This window comes from Octopus bimaculoides, chromosome 5, assembly GCF_001194135.2.
Source record: "Octopus bimaculoides isolate UCB-OBI-ISO-001 chromosome 5, ASM119413v2, whole genome shotgun sequence".
In the NCBI taxonomy this organism is placed as follows: domain Eukaryota; kingdom Metazoa; phylum Mollusca; class Cephalopoda; order Octopoda; family Octopodidae; genus Octopus; species Octopus bimaculoides.
Genome location: NC_068985.1, coordinates 31,819,675 through 31,838,834, shown reverse-complemented (window position 1 = coordinate 31,838,834; position 19,160 = coordinate 31,819,675). Strand labels below are relative to the sequence as shown.

Below are 19,160 nucleotides of genomic sequence, written 5' to 3'. Positions count from 1 at the left end.
TATATATATATATATATCGCCAAGCTCGCACACGAACATTCTTCGTCTCGCTTCCTTCCAGTTTGTTGCTTCACAGCGTTCAGTATACACATATTTTTTCACGTCTGGCTGTATAGCCTTTTTTGTTTATTTTCACTGTTTCGTTTTCTGTCCGCCACTACATTCCTCCATGGTACAAATTTAATTTGTGGTCTGTGGGAAGAGCCATTCTAATGATGCGTCCTGCTCTAACTCTTCGAAACATTTAGTTTTAGAATGGTGGCAGCTGATGAAAGAAATGTTCTCTATGTGGCCTGTGTGTTTTCTGTACTCTGTTTATCATTTTGTCCACGTTTTTTTTGCAACGTCCTGTACCCAGATATGCATCTATATATGCATGTAGATGTAGGTATGTACATACATGTATGTATATATACATATACTCATTTATTTTTTGTATTATATATATATATATATTGCCACGATCGACCTCTAACTCCAGTTTTTTTTTTATTCTCTCTGTTTATTTCCTTGTGTTCCTTTGTGGAAGAGCGTAGGCTCGAAACATAAAAGACTTTCTCACTTTCCCAAGCATCAAACTAATACACCTACCTGTTGTTTATATACCTGTCTTCGTCTTTTGTTTTTCTGTAAATTTTAACTACATATATATATATATATATATATATATATATATAGGTACTATTCAAGAAGAGATCTATATCTATAACTATAAAAGAGAGTTTGTATGTGTGTGTGCATATGTTCCTTATGCATTCCAAAACCGACCTGGGCATATGGGGTACCAAAAGATTCAGTACTATTTCAGGTACCAATTATACTTTACTTTCATTGACATATTAGCATTACAAAAATTTAAAATTATCTTTTCCATAAGTCAACTATTGTAAATATTTTATACAACGACGACGTCACATTTTCTGTGAGTGTGTACTTTAAAAGACATTCATCATCACAACACACCGTCACTCACTCTATCTCTCTTTCTCGCACACATGCACACATGTCCATTTCATATAGATACATCTTTCACTTTCTGCTCTCTCTCTTGCCTTTTCATTTCCTCTTTTCGCTCAATTTCTGCTCTCTTCAAAGCATAAAGAAAGAAATTTTTATGGAATGACCGAGAGAAATGCAGAATAAGAAAAAGACAGAGACAACAGAAAGAAACAGAGACAGAAAACAAATTTCTATAGGAGAAGTTGAAAGACAAATAGCGGGTAGGAGACAGATGCTGATGCTACATACGGTGTATGTTCCATAGTCGAAAGAGAAAAAAGCCAGCACAAAGAGAGGGGGAAGGTGGGAGAGAAGGGGATGCTGAGAACCCCAGAACCGAGGTCATGTCATACAAATTTTCAGGTCATTTTCACTTTTGTCCCATGTTTCACACATGCATAGAATTGGGCCTTATTCCTCTCTTTCAATTTCTGATTATAATGTACGGAGACCGCATGCTGTCAACAAGTCACAACTTCCACTGATTAATTGGAATTAAGAAAGGTATGCAAAAATTACTTCTTTTGACACACACGCATACACACACAGAGTTACAGTCCCCTCACCTTATTTCTTTCCTCAATTTACTCACATTCCTATGTTTTCCATATAGGACATTTGCATTTCGCCCCAAAGGAAGGGGCATTCAGTATTTCTTTCAGAAAAATTAAACTTTCAAAAACAAATTATATTTTCCACATTTGTAATCTCTATTTTTTCATGTGGATAACAACCAAAATTAGAAAAACAGTTAAAAATTAGGAAATTTCGGTGGGGAGGGGGAAATAATTTTGAAAACATGATTTCTGGGTAAAATCAAATTAACCCCTTTGGTGGAACTGGAGGATTTGTGATTTGTCTGCTTTCCTATTTACTAAGACTTTGGTTTTTGCTAGCTTAACTCTAAAGCCCTTCAATTCTTAACCTTGCTTCCATACTTGAAACTTCTTTAGTTCTGGAAGTGATTCAGCTATAACAAGGTCATCAGCATAAAGTAGCTCCCAGGGGCTACCTGTCTTGAATTCCTGTTATTGCCCAGAGGACTATGATGACTGATCCTTGGTGAACCCCTACTTGTACCCTGAATTCTTCACTATAGGGCTTTCCTATAAGTAGGTTATCTCCCTTGGCTAGGCGGCGCTCCATGTAGATAATTAAACTTCCAGAGGCTACCCACGCCATTGTTATTATTTTACGTCTTATCATGGATATAAAGCAGCTTGATGATTCAGCTATCGAAGTACTTACTGTGCCTGAGTTAAAGAAATATTTAAGATTATATGGACAGGAGTGGCTGTGTGGTAAGTAGCTTGCCTACCAACCGCATGGTTCCGGGTTCAGTCCCATTGCGTGGCACCTTGGGCAAGTGTCTTCTACTATAGCCTCGGGCCGACCAAAGCTTTGTGAGTGGATTTGGTAGACGGAAACTGAAAGAAGCCTGTCATATATATGTATATATATATATATATGTGTTTGTGTGTCTGTGTTTGTTCCAAAACCATCGCTTGACAACCGATGCTGGTGTGTTTACGTCCCCGTAACTTAGCGGTTCGGCAAAAGAGACCGATAGAATAAGTACTAGGCTTACAAAGAATAAGTCCTGGGGTCGATTTTCTCGACTAAAGGCGGTGCTCCAGCATGGCCGCAGTCAAATGACTGAAACAAGTAAGAGTAAAAGAGTATGTTACTGGAAGAAAGGCAGACTTGACTGAAAGGAATAAAAATTATGTCGATGAAGAATGTCAACACAGTAAATTCATCGGACGATACTTCAGACAGGAATAAGCAGCTTATATCTCCTCTAGGTGAAGTATTGCCTGATCTAAAGATCTTTGTAATTACCTCGTGCTACGGATGACAGCAAAGCAACAGTTAAGGAGTGGCATATTTTACCACGACAGACACGTACACAGCATCGAATACCACGATGTGAGTGAAAGCTGCTCTCACTGTATTGTCCGGTGTCTGGTAATCCCTTCGATACCGACATCAAACCAAAAAAAGAATCCTGACCACAGAGTGTGGGTAATTATCTCAAATGTCACTGGCAATGTGCATTCAGCTGATTGCAACTGTTAAAGCAAGTCACTGAGCATGCGTACATGTCATACGGAAGAGTCCCAATCAGGGGTGGATAACACCTTATAGGAAAGCCCTATACTTGTTGCCAACCTTTACCTTACTGACATCCTTGTACAGCTCTCACCAACTGCTCATCTATCCCTAGTTTCTGCATTGACCACCAGATAAGGGATCGGGGGACCCTGTCAAAGGCTTTCTTCTTGTTAACAGAAGCCAATTACAGAGGTTTATCTTCGTATTTCTCCTGCCGCTGCCTTACCAGAAATATAGCATCGGTGGTGCTTTTCCCTTGCACAAAACCAAACTGCATTTCATCTACACAAGTTAAATATATAGTTCCTACATGTGTTCACAATTATGGTTGTTTGGAGACCTGCAATAAGTGTTTCAAGTGCATTTAGATGTTTGGCCACAGCAGATCATCAGGGAACACTTCCTTGCATTAAGTTACATATAAGCATGAAACAGAATATCTTAGATGTGGTGGGATCTGCAATAGCAAGGCCTGAATTCTTTGGAAAAAGCAACAGAAATAGTACAGTGAAATTGCTGTGAGGAGTGGAGTATCCAATATTTCAGACAAATATTTCTTTGGGATTAAGATGGCAGAGGGGAAAAAAGGCACAAGCAGAGTTTTGAATCCTGTATCTTCAATACATGACCAAGACCAAATCTTCCACCATCAGAATTGGATCTCCTCTGGAAACTTCACAAATGGCAAGGCTTGATAATGTCTTTCCTAGATTAGGGAGGGTTCATTCAGCATCTGTAATAGATAAATCTCTAAGGATGGTGAAAACTCTAGCCACAATATGGACACACTCACAGCAATGATATACCGAATCGCCCTCACAATTCTAAAAATAGAAATGTAGAACATATATACACATGCACACACACAGATGTGTACATGTATGTTCACATACATTTTTTGCAATAATACATTAGTATATACTAGTTTCTCCACTCACTGGGTTCATAATGCATACACATATATATAAATATCTAATACTGAAAATAAATTTTAAAAAACATGTATATGCATGCAAATACACACTGCGTGTGTGTATATGATTTAAACTAAAACTACTTATATTTGCATGCATACATAATCTACACACAGTAACCGCCTCCGTTGTTTTTGTATGTATGAAATCTCATCCCCTCTGGTCATTTGACTTTCACCCTTTTCAACATGACTTGACAGAGAACAATACATATTTATTCATCTCGTTTTTCCTTCCCTTCTACACACACACATCTGTGTATACATAGAGATATATAGACATAGTTGTTTAGCAAAAATATCTTGAAAAAGAAGTACATTGTTTTTTGTCAATATCTTGGGTATAAATAAAGTAAAACAGCAGAAACTTGCTTCTAAGGCTTTTGTGACTGAAAGTAGTCTGCTGTATGAAAAGGTGTCTTAACTACTCAACAGAGATCCCAATTTCATATCAGTTGCCTCTGCATGGAAAGGTTATCAAAAATTTTGGGAAAGGAATATGTGTGCTATCCATGGCCAATGGAGCTCATGTAAAGCAAGTTCATGAAAATAGGCACACCCTATGTTTCAGCATCCCTTTTGATTATTGGTATTACAACACATTACTTAAAGAGGATATGAACATTGTAGCCAAGATTAAGGCAATGTGTGATAAAAATGGACCTGATATCAATGCTGGGTCCAGTCATTAAGAGTCCTTGAAATGCAAGTGTTTATTATATAACAATATTCAGAATGAATTTATTATCATTACATCACTATTAAAACACAAACAAACAAACTCTTTCAAATTAATTGTGGATAAAAAGGTTATTTCAAAAAGTGAACAGCTCTCACATCTCCTGAGATTTGATATTGTATGAAGAAATTGTTGGATTCCAAACAGCTTCTGAACTTGATACATGAATTAATTCTGCAGTGCATATTGTCAGTGTTGAATTGTATGGTGTTAATCAGTTATCTATCACAAGTAGAAAAAAAAATTAACTAGTGTTTAAGTGAAGTTGAGTGCCATTGTCTTATTTGCTGTTTATATCCATCAACGCAAGTGGTTCACAGTAAAAAATCTAATGGCTTTGACCAGTGCTAAGTATTTCAAGCCATTACAAAAATAGGTGGACAAGTTAAGCTGAAAAGCTTGTGCAACAAATATTGTATATGTAAGCAAGCAACATGTTGCACTGTCAGTTATACACATCCACATATTTAGGATACTTCAACACATTTCAGTAAGGATAAGTTACAAAATGAACTAAGTCATTTTTATCAATTTCGCTTTTCAAACTTTCATGTTTTTCTCTTTGATGAAAAATGTTCTGATATGAAACTAGCCTCTGACAAAAATTTTACAATCTTGTTCACTGGTTATGAACAGTGCTAATTTATATCCAGTTACAAAGAGTATGTTGACAGTTAGCAAAACATTTAATGTTTTTACTTATAATTTGCTTGTCATCTCTAACATTAGCAATGTTTTAGAAGCATTCAAGTGGAACTTATGAAAGAAAATCTTGCATTCAGTATTGTTATAAGTTAACTATCAAATTGGGGATAACATTTCTTGAGGCCCTTTGCATATTACAAGTGGGTTTGAACCTAGAACTATGCAGTTGGATTTGCTTTGCAATCACATGGCTTCAGGTTCAATGTCACAGCACTTCAGTGAGTCTTGATCAAAACCTATATTATGTGTATGCATACTTACAGCTGATGCATTAAGTGTCAGCTATAAGGAAGGATCTCAGTTGCTCCAGTGTGGGCTTGCCTAGCCTATTTAAACTGGCACCAGTTTACCAGCATCTACATAGCAACAGCATGCATGCATTACCATTTCTGAGCTCAACTCAAAGTATGTTGTTTAATGGATTATGAAACAAGCAAAAATCTAACAAATTGGATATATTGAAGGCATCTATGAATATTCACAAGTTTAGTGACAAATATTAAAGAGTAAAAGAGCAATAAATTTCAAAAGCTTAAAGTCACCTATTGGTTATAAAGCAGCTTTGTGGAGATCACTACTGAAAATGTAAAAGTGTAAAATGCTCTGGTATTATTTCCTCTCGGAAAACATTCACTGTGGTTTACTGTGCTGGAATGTGCTAATGCAGCAGGTAACCATAAGTGTAAATTTGCTGCAATAATAAAAATCCTGCTTTCTTGAAGTTTTAGATATATGAATACATTACCAGTGGATTATTACACTAACAAAAGTGCATAGCTACCCAGGCACTATACCATTTTAACAAACGTTTTGTACTAGTGGATTATGCCCACTGCAAGGAACAAAAACTGGATGTCAAGAGTAAGATTTTATTTCTGTACAAATATTCAGTTCATCCACCATCTGAACTTCTAATCAAAAATAATGTTTATGTAATGTACTTTTCTTCAAAATGTAGATATCATTAATTCAGCCATGCAACTAAAGTGTCCTTACATCAATGCAAACATTTTCTTGAACAGCATACTGGCAGTTGTGAAAGGCTTCCAAAAAAAGAGTTATTCTAAAGGATGACATAAAGGAAGTCACCAATGTATGGGATCAAATAGCTTAAGACACCCTTGTGCATGCCTGGCACAACCTCTAACCAATAACTACAAGCTATGAGTTTAGAGAATTCTGCAAATTAAGTGAGATGTCAGACCTTACATACAGGAAAATATCAAGTTAGAATTCATCAGCAAGTCAGAGGAAGTGAATATCAAGGAAGTTTTCATTAATAACAATGCTCCAGTTGCTCATTCCATAACTGAAGGTGAAACAGCTGAAATATTTTCCAAACAAGGCAATCTTAATGGTGATAACATGGTTAACAGAGGGAAAGGTGCCCATAGATAACATAGTGAAAATGCGAGATGAACTTATTGAAGGACTAGAGTAGCTGGCAGACATTACAGAACAAGAAATCATGGCAAAATATATATATATAAAAACAAAATCAACAAAACACTTGTAAACGATGCAGCTGTCACTCGAATAATCATTTAACCCTTTAGCATTTAAACCAACCATATCCAGTCCAAATATTCTGTCTTATGTTCAAACTAGCCAGATTTGTCCTCTTACACCTACCCTACAGTGTAATTCTAAAAAACAATCATACCATTGAAATCCCAAAGCTATGAAATAATGCATGATTAATTCAAAACAATGTGAATGCATAACCATTGCATTTGGCAGATTAATATGAACGCTAAAGGGTTAAAAGTGATTGAACAGAGTACTACCTCAGTGTTGCAGTATCTACTTCAGGTTTCTCAACTGTTTCTGATACTTATCTTGGGTAAAAATAAAACATTTTTATATGAAATCACCTATATTTATAATGCCCTGGATGCATGTAATGTGACTATCAGTATAAATGAAATTATTATTTTCACTACATTTATATTATTGTTTTACTGTCCGCTTATACATGCTCGCATAGGTTGGACAGAATTTGTTGAGGCAGATTCTTCAGCTGGTTGTCCTCCCTGTGACCAACTCTCACTGATTTCCAAGTATGGAAATATTTCCTCATAATAAGTCAGGTTTTCATGAAAGATTGGAAACAGACACGGCTTGCATGAAGGTGATGCTTATTTAATAAAACATCCTGCATGTATAAGCAGTACAATGAAGTAAATGGACATGCTTAAGGCTAGGTTCCATTACCAAGTCTCCCTATTATATATATATATATATATATATATGCATAAGTAGAATAATTCAGTAAAAAAAAAAAAAATTTTATCCAAAACATTTCTGATGCCAAGCATTTTGGATAAAAGTTTGTGTATTGGTAAGAGATAATTGCTGATAAGCTGGTGCATCAAACAAAATGTGTTGTTTGTTCTGCTTGAGTTGTACAGACACTCCCATGTCATTGAAAATGCAGCAAAGCAACAACTGGCTCCCTGGAAACCAATAACTGTCAACTCTGTTGTGCTTCTTCTCTCTAGTCAGGTGTCACATTATGCGATGCTGTGGTCATCATGATATCTTGCCACCTTCTCCTGTTTTCTACCCCAAGGACAGCTGAGAATAAAGACAATCCTGTGGCTGCGATGTCTTTCAGCCAAGAAGTGGGTGGACTGCCCCTTTTACGTCTGCCGTTCACCTTGCCAGTTATGATCGTTTGCTCAAGTCCATCCTAGCGCATGACGTGGCCAAAGAACCGTAGCTTCCACTTCATGATGTTTCGCCGAAGTGTCATCTTGCAACCGAGCTTTTCTAGTACACAGTTGTTTGTCCTTCTCTCCGTCCATGACACTAAGGATTCTGCGGTAACACCACATTTCAAAAGCGTTCACTCTTTTCTCGTCTGCCTTCAACATTGTCAACGACTTGCAGCCATACGCTGCAATAGAGAAAGTGACAGCCCGAAGTAGCCTTATCTTCAGCAGCATTGACACGCCACGACTCTTCCAGATGTTCTCCATATCTTGTACCGCTTGCCTCGCTATCGCGAGCCTTCTCCATATCTCTGGTGTGCTTGTTCCACTGGTGCTGATTGTGGATCCCAAGTACACAAAATCATCCACTTCCCGAATCATCTCTCCGTCTACGGTGAAGTCACCTTGGTCTGTCCTGTACTTATCCACCACCAAGATCTTTGTCATCTTTACATTCAGGAATAGGTCACTCTGTGCACTCATGTCTTTCACTTTGTGTATCATATGCAGCAATTCGTCCTTGCTGTTACTTATGAGGGTTGTGTCATTGGTGTATCTCAGATTGCACAGGCTTTCTCCGTCAAGCTGCACACCACTAGTGTAGTTCTCCGTCACCGTTCTTATGATGTTGTGCTAAGCAATAAGAAATCAATATATTTTAGATGCAGCAGTCTATAAAATTGATTCAAAGCATTATCAGACAAATGAAAGTATAAGCTTGTAAAATAGAAGAATGTTTGTCGTTTATATATCTTAAAACATAGTCATAGATTTTCTTTTCAAAATTCCCTGAAGTATTCATTTTATAAACAGACAATCCCTTCAAAACATTTGATGTTTCAAATTAGTATCCCAGTATTCAATTTTCTTTTTGTAGGTAATGGCATGCAGAACGGAGAAAATAAATAAACTAGGATATACTGGGATTTACTACTCAATCCAAGCTTATTTTGTAACAGAGTTTATTCAGTAAGAAAAATTATGAAATTAAGGCAGAGAGAGAGAGGGAGAAATATTTCTATCTTTACACAGATTTGAAATGCTTTTGACACTTTACTACTTTTGAATAAATACTTCTATAACCATGATATAAAGAATATCGAAATCAGACGAAGATTGATTCATTTAAATAACTTGAGTCTCACTGTCTTTGTAATCAACATACTTTTCAAACTCCAGAATTGAATATGAAGTAAATGAAATGGGTTGAAGTACATTAAGACCCTTCGATATATTGACATCCAAAGAACATAACATTTGTCAAACAACTAGCTAAGCTTGAAGAATATTAACAGCAGGCTGCCCCCTCCCCATATTTTTATATCCCATTGAATATTTTACATTGACTGCTAATTAAAGATCGACAAACCTTTTAGTATATCTAGAAATGTTCATATTTATTGATTCAAATTTTTCCACAAAGGGCAAACCCCTTAGTATTGAGATGTCGTGATCAAGCAATGCGTATAACATGAATGTAGTAAGGAACACAGATATGGCATCAATATTTTGGGATTGTGTCAAAAGCACAAAATAGAGGAATTAAGTTTCTTATAACAAAAACATGTGTTGATTTTTAAAAAGTGGGAAATGATGAAGAGTGAAAGAAATTTACATTTATCTAAGTCAACAGTTTACAAATGAAGGTAAAAAGAAAGTCATCCAGCAAATATTGGGTTTGAATTAAGTAACCATTTTAGGTGTTTGAAAATTAACTCTTATGAATGCAAACAGATTTAGTAACATTTCAGGTTCAAATTAATCAATGTACTGTCTCTGGTCACCAATACTAACTGGCTGAGAGCTCTATTGTTCTCAAAACCCAATCAAAGTAAATGTATCCTACCTTCCCTCCATCTTGTTACAATAATTATTAAAAATGAATTTGCTTTAAAAATACATGGAGACAATGTATTAACATTTGCTTCAAGTTGTGTAACAGAAACAATATTGCTCTCTTACATAAGCATAAGACCTCAATGCTTACTGGGAAGGGAAATGAGATTGTATAATGTTTGAGCCTTTCTAAAAGGCATTAATGGCTTCAATGAATTGACTTCAATTAGGGATCAAAATCAGGTCACAGACACTTTTATAACTCTTGCTGAAGTCAACAACTTCAAAAACTGCTAGGATATTAATTAGCAGTTACAGTAAAGTAGTCAGCTGTTAATAAAATTCTTAAAACAGAAAAGTTGCTGTAGATAGTTGGCTGATTTAGTCTTAATGACTTCAATTAGTGGCCATGATCAAAATTTTAAAGCCGATATTTTATTATAGATCTGTTAAAAACCTAAGGTTCCATAAAGATAAATTTTTCAGCTATACTAAGGTGAAAATCAAAAGACAATATTTTCTGAAATTTACTCCCCTCGCTGTCTACTTATCATAGACTCAGCTAAATTTTCTATTATAGGTTTTTTTAGTATCTCTGATCTGGGATCATTTTCATACAAAATAAGTTTGAATTTAACTTAATTGTCCTGATACAATTTATATATCCAGACAAACACACACACAATTATAGATATACATCATATTTGAACTCACATGTATGCAAATATTTTTATATGCATAAGCATACAAATATACAGAGAGATGCATGTATATTCTCAAACACCTATACATAGGTTAGCTTAAATAAAAACCCAGATCAACATACATCCTTCAAGATAACATCTTAGAACATCAGTATGGCTCACCATGCACAGATGAGTTAATGAAGGTTTTGATAATATATGTATCTTTGCTTGTACGTTCCTGTTGGGTGATAATAACCTAAATTCTTTAACCTACAATAAGACCAACACCAAATCGGTATTGTGCTTTAGTGTGATTAGCATATCCACTCAAAGCAAAGGTAAATGGAAATGGCAGCAGTTTCTTCTCCAACATTGCCCCTACACACCAGTTGGTATCCAGTTGTCCTGGAAAAGAAAAGGGTATAAAATATATTAGTAAGTAATAGTTTATTTCATCAATACATTTTCTGTAAATCTATGGCTATCATTTAAGATATAACCAAGAGGGAAGAGACCCAGAATTAGAAGTACTTTTGATGCCAATTATAGTTGCAAAAATGAAGAGGACACATTTCTCATAATGCAGATGTGAGGAGGATGTGTGTTATAAAGTGAGACCTAGAATTAGTCTGTTGTTTGAGCTCTGAGATCATTATGCAAAGTTATTCTAGCCATACATCAACATCAAAATGAAAATCAAATGGAAATTGTAGTTGTGAAACCTGTGCTGGTGGCACATAAAAAGCACCATCTGAATGTGGCCAATGCCAGCGCCACCTGGACTGGCTTCCGTGTCAGTGGCATGTAAAAAGCACCAACCGATCGTGGCCATTGCCAGCCACCTCTGGCCCCTGTGCCGGTGGCACATAAAAAGCACCCACTACACTCACGGAGTGGTTGGTGTTAAGAAGGGCATCCAGCTGTAGAAACACTGTCAGATCAGACTGGAGCTTGGTGCAGCCTCCTGGCTTCCCAGACCCCAGTCGAACCGTCCAACCCATGCTGGCATGGAAAACGGACGTTAAACGATGATGATGATGATAATGACCACTATCCTTCCTGTCTACCTGTGGAGTGGAATTTGAGATCAATTTGGTTTCTCCCTCAGTCTGCAGTGTGTCCTGATCTATTGTTAATTTAGGCTACAGGTTTGGAGACTTCTTGTGTATTTTTTATAGAAACTGAAGAAAACATTCTTAGAAATGGTTACACAAAGTCTTCTGTTCTAAGTACAACAGTGAGATATTACTAGCAACACATATGCATCTCTGCTTGTCTTATTATGTTGTAATGAACCTAGCTCATTTATAAAACCAACACTAATTCAGCATTGTGTGCTAATATGATTAACATATCTATTCAAAACAAAAGTGAAAGAAAATTACAACAGAGATTGACCAAGATGCAGCTGAAATTGTCAGTGTTGGGAAATTGGATTTCAGGCTAGTCATGAAGTCATGATAGTAAAACGAGTATGGCATCAAGAGTAGAAGGTAATAGAATTTTTGCAATTTTGAAGAGCACAGAAATGAATGACATTATTAGAGTTGATACATACATTAGAAATTAGAAAAAGAATAGTCAAATGAGTATTATTGATTTGATTCAAATGAATCTGAAATTACTTGAAAGCAGGCGAGCTGATAAAATAGCCATTTACAAGAGATATTAGTTAATGTAGATGCAATAAATGTATTTACATTAGAAGATGTAAAGTTAAAGACAAACAAAAATATGATGAATTGTTGGTAAATTAAATCAGAAACAGGCCACATAAAACACAAAATACAGTAAGTTAGATTAAATCATAGTAAGGAATAGCTACAGAAAAGCTATTCTAAAACATTCTGTGTCTACTTTCCATGCCAGTATGGGCTGTACAGCATGTCTTGTCCCTACAGTCCGTTTTTGGAATGTCTTTTATTTCTGGATGCCCTTCCTAATGTATCGGTTGCATGTTATGATACTAAACAGTCTCCTCTACATTACATTGTCTCTATTCATTCACATGTATAGGATGCATTTTATTATAGTAGGAGTATTAGAGAGGTTGCTGTATCTACAAGACTAGATAGTGCTCTCTACATCATCTCCAATCTTTTATGGCAATTGTGATCAAGAGGTTGGATAAAAGAGAGTGATGACCTAAAGGACAAAAGAGTGTGATGGAGAAAACAACCTTTTCTAATTCAAGCAGACACGAAATATTGCTAGATAAAAACGAATTAGAATAATCGCACAACCTCTTTTTAATTTTTAGTGAACAAGTCAACCTTCTGACTAAAAAATTTAAATTCAAACTTACCCCTAAATGTCATTCCAGCATTCGGAATTTCATATTGGTATCCTACTGTTGTAGCACTTTCTTGTAAACTTGATTCCATTTCAACAGCTATTTCAAGGTTTTCCATGACCTCCTGATGAAAGCCTAAGTGAATACCTCCAGCAGCAGGACTACAGTTAGCAGAAAGCTGCCATTTATCTCCTGAAATAAAATGAGAAGAAATGAGTTGGATAGAATTTCAAGAGGAAAATATGTATAGTCAGTCTAACCTCTTATATCTTCTATATTTTGCAACATCTTGTGTTCCAAAACAGTTATACTTATTAAATCTAACCGGTTCAATTTATCTAGAGAGAGAGAGAATTAGTTCTTGTTTAAGCAGAGTATATCTTTCACGCTCGAGACATATATAGTTTAAGTTACATGGTGAATACAGCATCCTTGTGATAAAGGTAAATTATGCCAAAAAAATAACAAAATTAGCAGAATGGCAGCAATTTGTAGGAAAAATGGTATGGTTAATTGAATGAATCAATTCCAGTAAATGACTGATACCTATTTGATAGGATGAAAGACAAACTGTACCTAGAAAGAATCCTTGCCTTATTTTTTAACAAATTAATATCACCTAATTTGAAGTTACCATTACTCTGTCACCCAATTATTTTCCAGTTCCTCAATTTGGTTAATACTGAGTGGTCACCAAACCAAATATACTAGACACATTATTGCAGGAGAAACTAAATGGTGATAATGAGTAAATAGAATATATCTAACAAACAGTAATTGGATGGTAGAGAAATAGCATTCATGCACTAATATTAGAAAAAAAATTGTCTTCTCCAGCATCACAAAACACAATTAATTAGGCTATATTCTAAAAACAACAAAGTAAATAATGAAAATAATACTGAGAATATTAACCCTTTAGCATTTAAGCTGGACATATCTAGCCAAAATATTCTACTTGCTTTATACTGAAACAGGACAGATCTGGCCTCTCACACCCACCTTACAATGTCATTCTGAAAATAATCACATCATTGAAATCTCAAAGCTATGAGATAGTAGATGATTAATTCAAAACATTGTGAATAAATAAACACTACATTTGACAAAGGAATCTGAATGCTAAAGGGTTAAAGTTTACTATTGTTGTTACCTGAATATTTCCCAGCTAATGAAAGTATAGCCATTTCATTCCCAGGGACGGTGTTACCATACTGATATAATAGCTCAGCACCAAGCATTAATGAAGAGCTAACTTTCTGTAAATACTGAGCAACTGCAATACCTGTAAAACAATTTTAAACAATTAGAAATGCGTATACAAAGTGATAGGTAGAAAAAAAAGACACAACAGCTATAAAATACATTTCATTTATACATAGTCTAATATAATAACTATCTTGCTACACCATGTAAACTGCCAAGACTCTTTGCAAGTACTATATCTACAATTTTCAAACTACTGTGTATAATATATTTATCATCACCATTTTGACACTCATTTTGTCATGGTAAAATAGATTTAACAGTTTTGCAAGATGGCTGTCACAATTTGTTTCAAACTTGGATTATATCATCTGTGATGCCTAATGTTTCTGAATCAGATCTCATCATTTTATCCTGTGTTTTCTTTGGTCTTATTTTGCCACAGTCAAGTACACAAAACTTTCATTCATTAAATATAATTCATAGCAAAGCAACTATCAGTCAATGTTTTTAACGCATAATCTTTTTCTCATTTCATTTGTGCCCTGCTGTGTAAGTTAAAGTAGCACATCAAATGGAGCATGCACAACTTATTTTTTTCTCTCTTATCTACAGGCCTTCCACACTTGATGCTTTGATTGTTATTGACATAAAGATATGATGAAGAGTAGAGCATAAAACTTTGGTGAATGATTATACATTAAATTCTTCCAGCCTTATTTTTTGTATCTGTATATAGTGACTGATTTGCTGGAACAATTACTAGTTTATTGCATTTCCACAAACTACACAATATAAATGAAAACTTGTCTAATCTGTGGGTACAGAAATGGAATTATAACAAAAGATATCTCAATTCCAATTTGAAACTTGTCATGATACATCCAAATGAAAAAGTGAAAACGTTTATCAAGTACAAATCTACAAACTCTGATGAAACAAAGCACAAAAAATTGGTAGCTGACAACTCAAATGTATCCTAAAGGGTAGCAACAATTAGCATTAGTATCACTGGATGCCACTACCTTCCATGCTATGACTAACTGATTTTGAATGTATTGTAGATTTTGGCTTTTAGTTTCTTTTCCTTGGATAATTTATAAGACAACTGTATCTAAAAAGCTTTCATTTATTAGATAAGAGTTAGTTTTTATATACTAAAGCTCCAAATGAAATATTTTGAAAAATTAAATCAATCTACTTCTATATAATATAGCTGATAGATTTGAAAACAATAGAAAAGAAAGCCACTAGAAAAGTTACGGAAGATCAAAATCTTATCTTGATGATCAAATTTGGCTTCAATAATTTTGTTAAAATTGTTTATTGTTCATAAATCTATAGAAACGAAAAATAAATATGTTACTTACCAGATTCATTAACAATATCTATATTTCCAAGAGTACAAGAACCAGTGAAATTATTGCCTTTATAATCCACAGCACATTGTGTGGCCAGCCACTTGCTGTTCTGGATCTAAATAAAGAAAGCAGCATCATTTCATTTATTTATTTCAGCACAACAAAACCCTCGAAAGCACACCTCTATTACTCTTCATTAAAACAATAAATATTGAGAACTGACACTTACTTGGGCAACAAATTTCCCTCGAAGTCTTTCAGTAAATTGATGTATAATGTTTGCATTCATATTACCAGAAGCATCAGTATCACCAATAAGAACAGGGTAAGCCTATAAAAGGAAACAAGAACACTGAATCAAATGTCCATCTTAACTTTTATAAAGGCTGAAAATAAGTTTTAAATGATACAATGCTTCCATTAAAAAAAAAATTACTATTTTGTCTTATGCATCTCACCGAAAAAAAAAACTTAAGTCTGGGTAACATTTTATATATATAGACATATGTACACATGCAGAGTATTGACCCCGCACTAACAAGATGCAATGGAAAAACAAATGTATGATAAGAGGGAATAGCAATCATACTGTTTCCACCAAGGAAGATATATTTTGATATCAGGAGGATTAAAAGTCTAGCTATAAAATCATAGCAACACAAACCTTAGCACAGATTACTTGTATGTTCAAACATAATCAAAAGGAATATAAACGTTTCATGCCTTAAATTTATATTCATAACATCTGGTGTTAAATGTAGATGTATTCACATAAAAACAACCAATCTAAGACAAAAGGGACGAATTTATAAAAGTCTTCTGCTATGAAAGTTAACATGGAAATGTAGCCATTCATGGTCAGTGAACAAAAAGCATTGTGTTATGGTCCCCCATATTTGGCTGGTTTAATGTTAAGAAGATAAATTGCCATCTAAAGCAACTTAAACAAAACTGAATCAAAATCTCCAGTCTGATGTGTAAAGTAGTAATATTACATCAATGTAACTCCTTACACTGTATCTTTAGGATACAATACATACAATGAAAAGAAAGCATCTTCATAGATGTAACCTCTTTACCTCTTGAGCACTGTACATTTTGGTACCAACATATGTTCCTCCAAACCGATATCCAGTTGACTGGAATGTACTCATAGACAAAGTATGGCTGATTTGAAAATGACTGCTTAAACCTTTGGAAATAATCAGCTTCCCACCTTCGAACACTTGAGGAAATACATCTGAAGTATAAGAACACATTTATGTACTAATGAACAAACATATACTAATGCAAGAAAACAATAATGGGTCATAAACTGTTAACTAATGGCTGATCTTTCACAAATTAAAATGAGAAAGAAACTTTACGAACTTGATTACTTACAGTGATCATATGGATGGATAAAAAAAAAAAATCGCCCCCTCTCCAAGAACTTATAGATTCTAATCCTAATACAATTACCTTTAAAATGCCCAAAAGGAATACATTTTAATATGTTAATTCAACTGAAGGATTAGTATCGAGAGGAAACATACATTAATTACACAAGTAATTTAGTCAAGACATCACCTGAAATAAATTACCCTTTCTAATTGAATGTAACAAATTATTATTATTAAGGCAACAGTGTACTAAAAACCATAAACTAAATACCTTGTGATATTTAGCTTGATCTCTCACATTTTTACTTCAAATTTCATGAAGCTTGATTTATCTTTCATTTTCAAAGGTCCATAAAAATACATTCCAATAAATACTGATCAATGTGACATATATCCTTTTCCAAAAACTCATTATTATAAACACAACTCACAAAAACAAGCCAGCAACTACAGTACCAAAAAATACTACAATAATCATCTGTTATTTACAGAGAACAAATATAGTCAAGGGAAATGGTTGCCAACTTCATATTATGCTCATCTAACTTATTTCTGTAGCATCATCATAGATTAATTGCAACTGCATAACAAAAACAAAGCATTTATAGTACCTTACAAAAATAACTTCTATGCACATAAAATTGTGTGCAAGCAAATAAATTTTTTTAAATATATAAATGTGCAGGAAGGTCCTGCCAAAAATTGTATTTAATAATTTGTACTTTATTTTTCAAAAGTAATTCTTAAAAACAAAAAATATGTTAAAAAACATTTTATGATTGGCACTTTATTCAGCGAGACGTATCTGAAACAAACATGCATGCCTTGTAAGTGATAAATGAACATCACCTCTCCTTACAGCAACAAAATGGATGTGAGCTTTTAATAGTAGGTATTTCACTTAGATAAAGCTAAATTCAATGAGCACTGATTTCTTAATGAAAACAGTAACATACAAATTACACTTTCTCCCTGATCAGAGGAAACTTCTTAAATTCAAAATTTTTTCATAAATTCTTTACCATGTCTGACTTTCGCTTGAGTTTTTTTTTTTTTTTAATCACTATAACCCAATGAAACTTCCATGTGATGTAACATCAACATCATCTGTTTATCTTAAATGAATTCACCTACTAACCAAAACTGCTTATCCCTAGCAAGCTGCTAAACATACATATATTAATTTCTATAATATCAATCTTAATTTTATTTCAATTTAGTGAGGCAAATTTCCAAAGACTGACATTTGAATACAGCTTATATTATTACTGAGACTAAACATTGTTTATAAATGACAAAAAACCACCCCATGATATTTATCTCAAAGTTGCACCCATACTCTAATTGCCATCATATATATAATTCTTGGTGGTCGTATATCAATTTTACCTTGTTAAATGGTGACAGGATAAAAACATTAAAAAATCAGAGTTAGAAAGAAACAGAACTAAAATGCACCAGTTTAATGGAGATTAGTGACTAACTTCGCAACATTCAGTGTTGTGCCTTTTGCTCAAGTGTTGCCAAATGATTTCCACAAAAATTGGTAAATACTCTTGTTTCTTACAGAAAGTAGTACTGTCCTGACTGAACTGGTCTAGTGCAATAAACTTCATTTTATCTATGTCTGTCTTTTATTTTAATAGCTAGATAGTATATAGTAGTAAACCACAATGATATTCAATATTTATGCTAGACATTAGCACAATGAATGAAATATGAGGATTATGACAAACGGATCTGAGAGTTATATTACGGGTAAGCCCTAAATCATCATCATCATCGCTTAACGTCCGCTTTCCATGCTAGCATGGGTTGGACGATTTGACTGAGGACTGGTGAAACCGGATGGCAACACCAGGCTCCAATCTAAATTTGGCAGAGTTTCTACAGCTGGATGCTCTTCCTAACGCCAACCACTCAGAGAGTGTAGTAGGTGCTTTTACGTGTCACCTGCACGAAGGCCAGTCAGGCGATACTGGCAACGGCCACGCTCAAAATGGTGCATCTCATGTGCCACCCGCACAAGAGCCAGTCCAGGGGCACTGACAACGATCTTACTTGGCTTGCCAGGTTTTCTCACGCACAGCACATTTCCAAAGGTTTTATTTATTTTGCGTTGCCTCTAAAATTGTATTATAGCTCTCTTTA

General features: G+C 34.6%; 2 protein-coding genes across 2 annotated transcripts in view; both read right to left on the bottom strand.

The window, feature by feature from the left end:
• Window positions 1-6,386: 6,386 nt before the first annotated feature.
• The window catches only part of LOC106867879 (mitochondrial import receptor subunit TOM40 homolog), a 14,752-nt gene continuing 1,978 nt past the window's right edge, over window positions 6,387-19,160 (bottom strand). Inside the window, exons 2-7 of the mRNA XM_014912940.2 lie at window positions 16,707-16,867; window positions 15,857-15,958; window positions 15,637-15,742; window positions 14,214-14,345; window positions 13,073-13,252; window positions 6,387-11,172 (exon numbers count right to left, since the gene is read on the bottom strand). Coding sequence (XP_014768426.1) covers window positions 11,033-11,172; window positions 13,073-13,252; window positions 14,214-14,345; window positions 15,637-15,742; window positions 15,857-15,958; window positions 16,707-16,867 — 821 coding nt within the window. The 3' untranslated portion in view covers window positions 6,387-11,032. The remainder of the gene's footprint in view (window positions 11,173-13,072; window positions 13,253-14,213; window positions 14,346-15,636; window positions 15,743-15,856; window positions 15,959-16,706; window positions 16,868-19,160) is intronic.
• LOC106867884 (uncharacterized) lies at window positions 8,213-8,749 on the bottom strand. Its single transcript, XM_014912944.1, has one exon. The coding sequence runs from the start codon at window positions 8,747-8,749 to the stop codon at window positions 8,213-8,215; it is 537 nt and encodes a 178-aa protein (XP_014768430.1).

Excerpts from the sequence above, each read along its gene's own strand:
- LOC106867884 (XM_014912944.1), bottom strand. The coding sequence starts at position 8,749 with ATGATACACAAAGTGAAAGACATGAGTGCACAGAGTGACCTATTCCTG.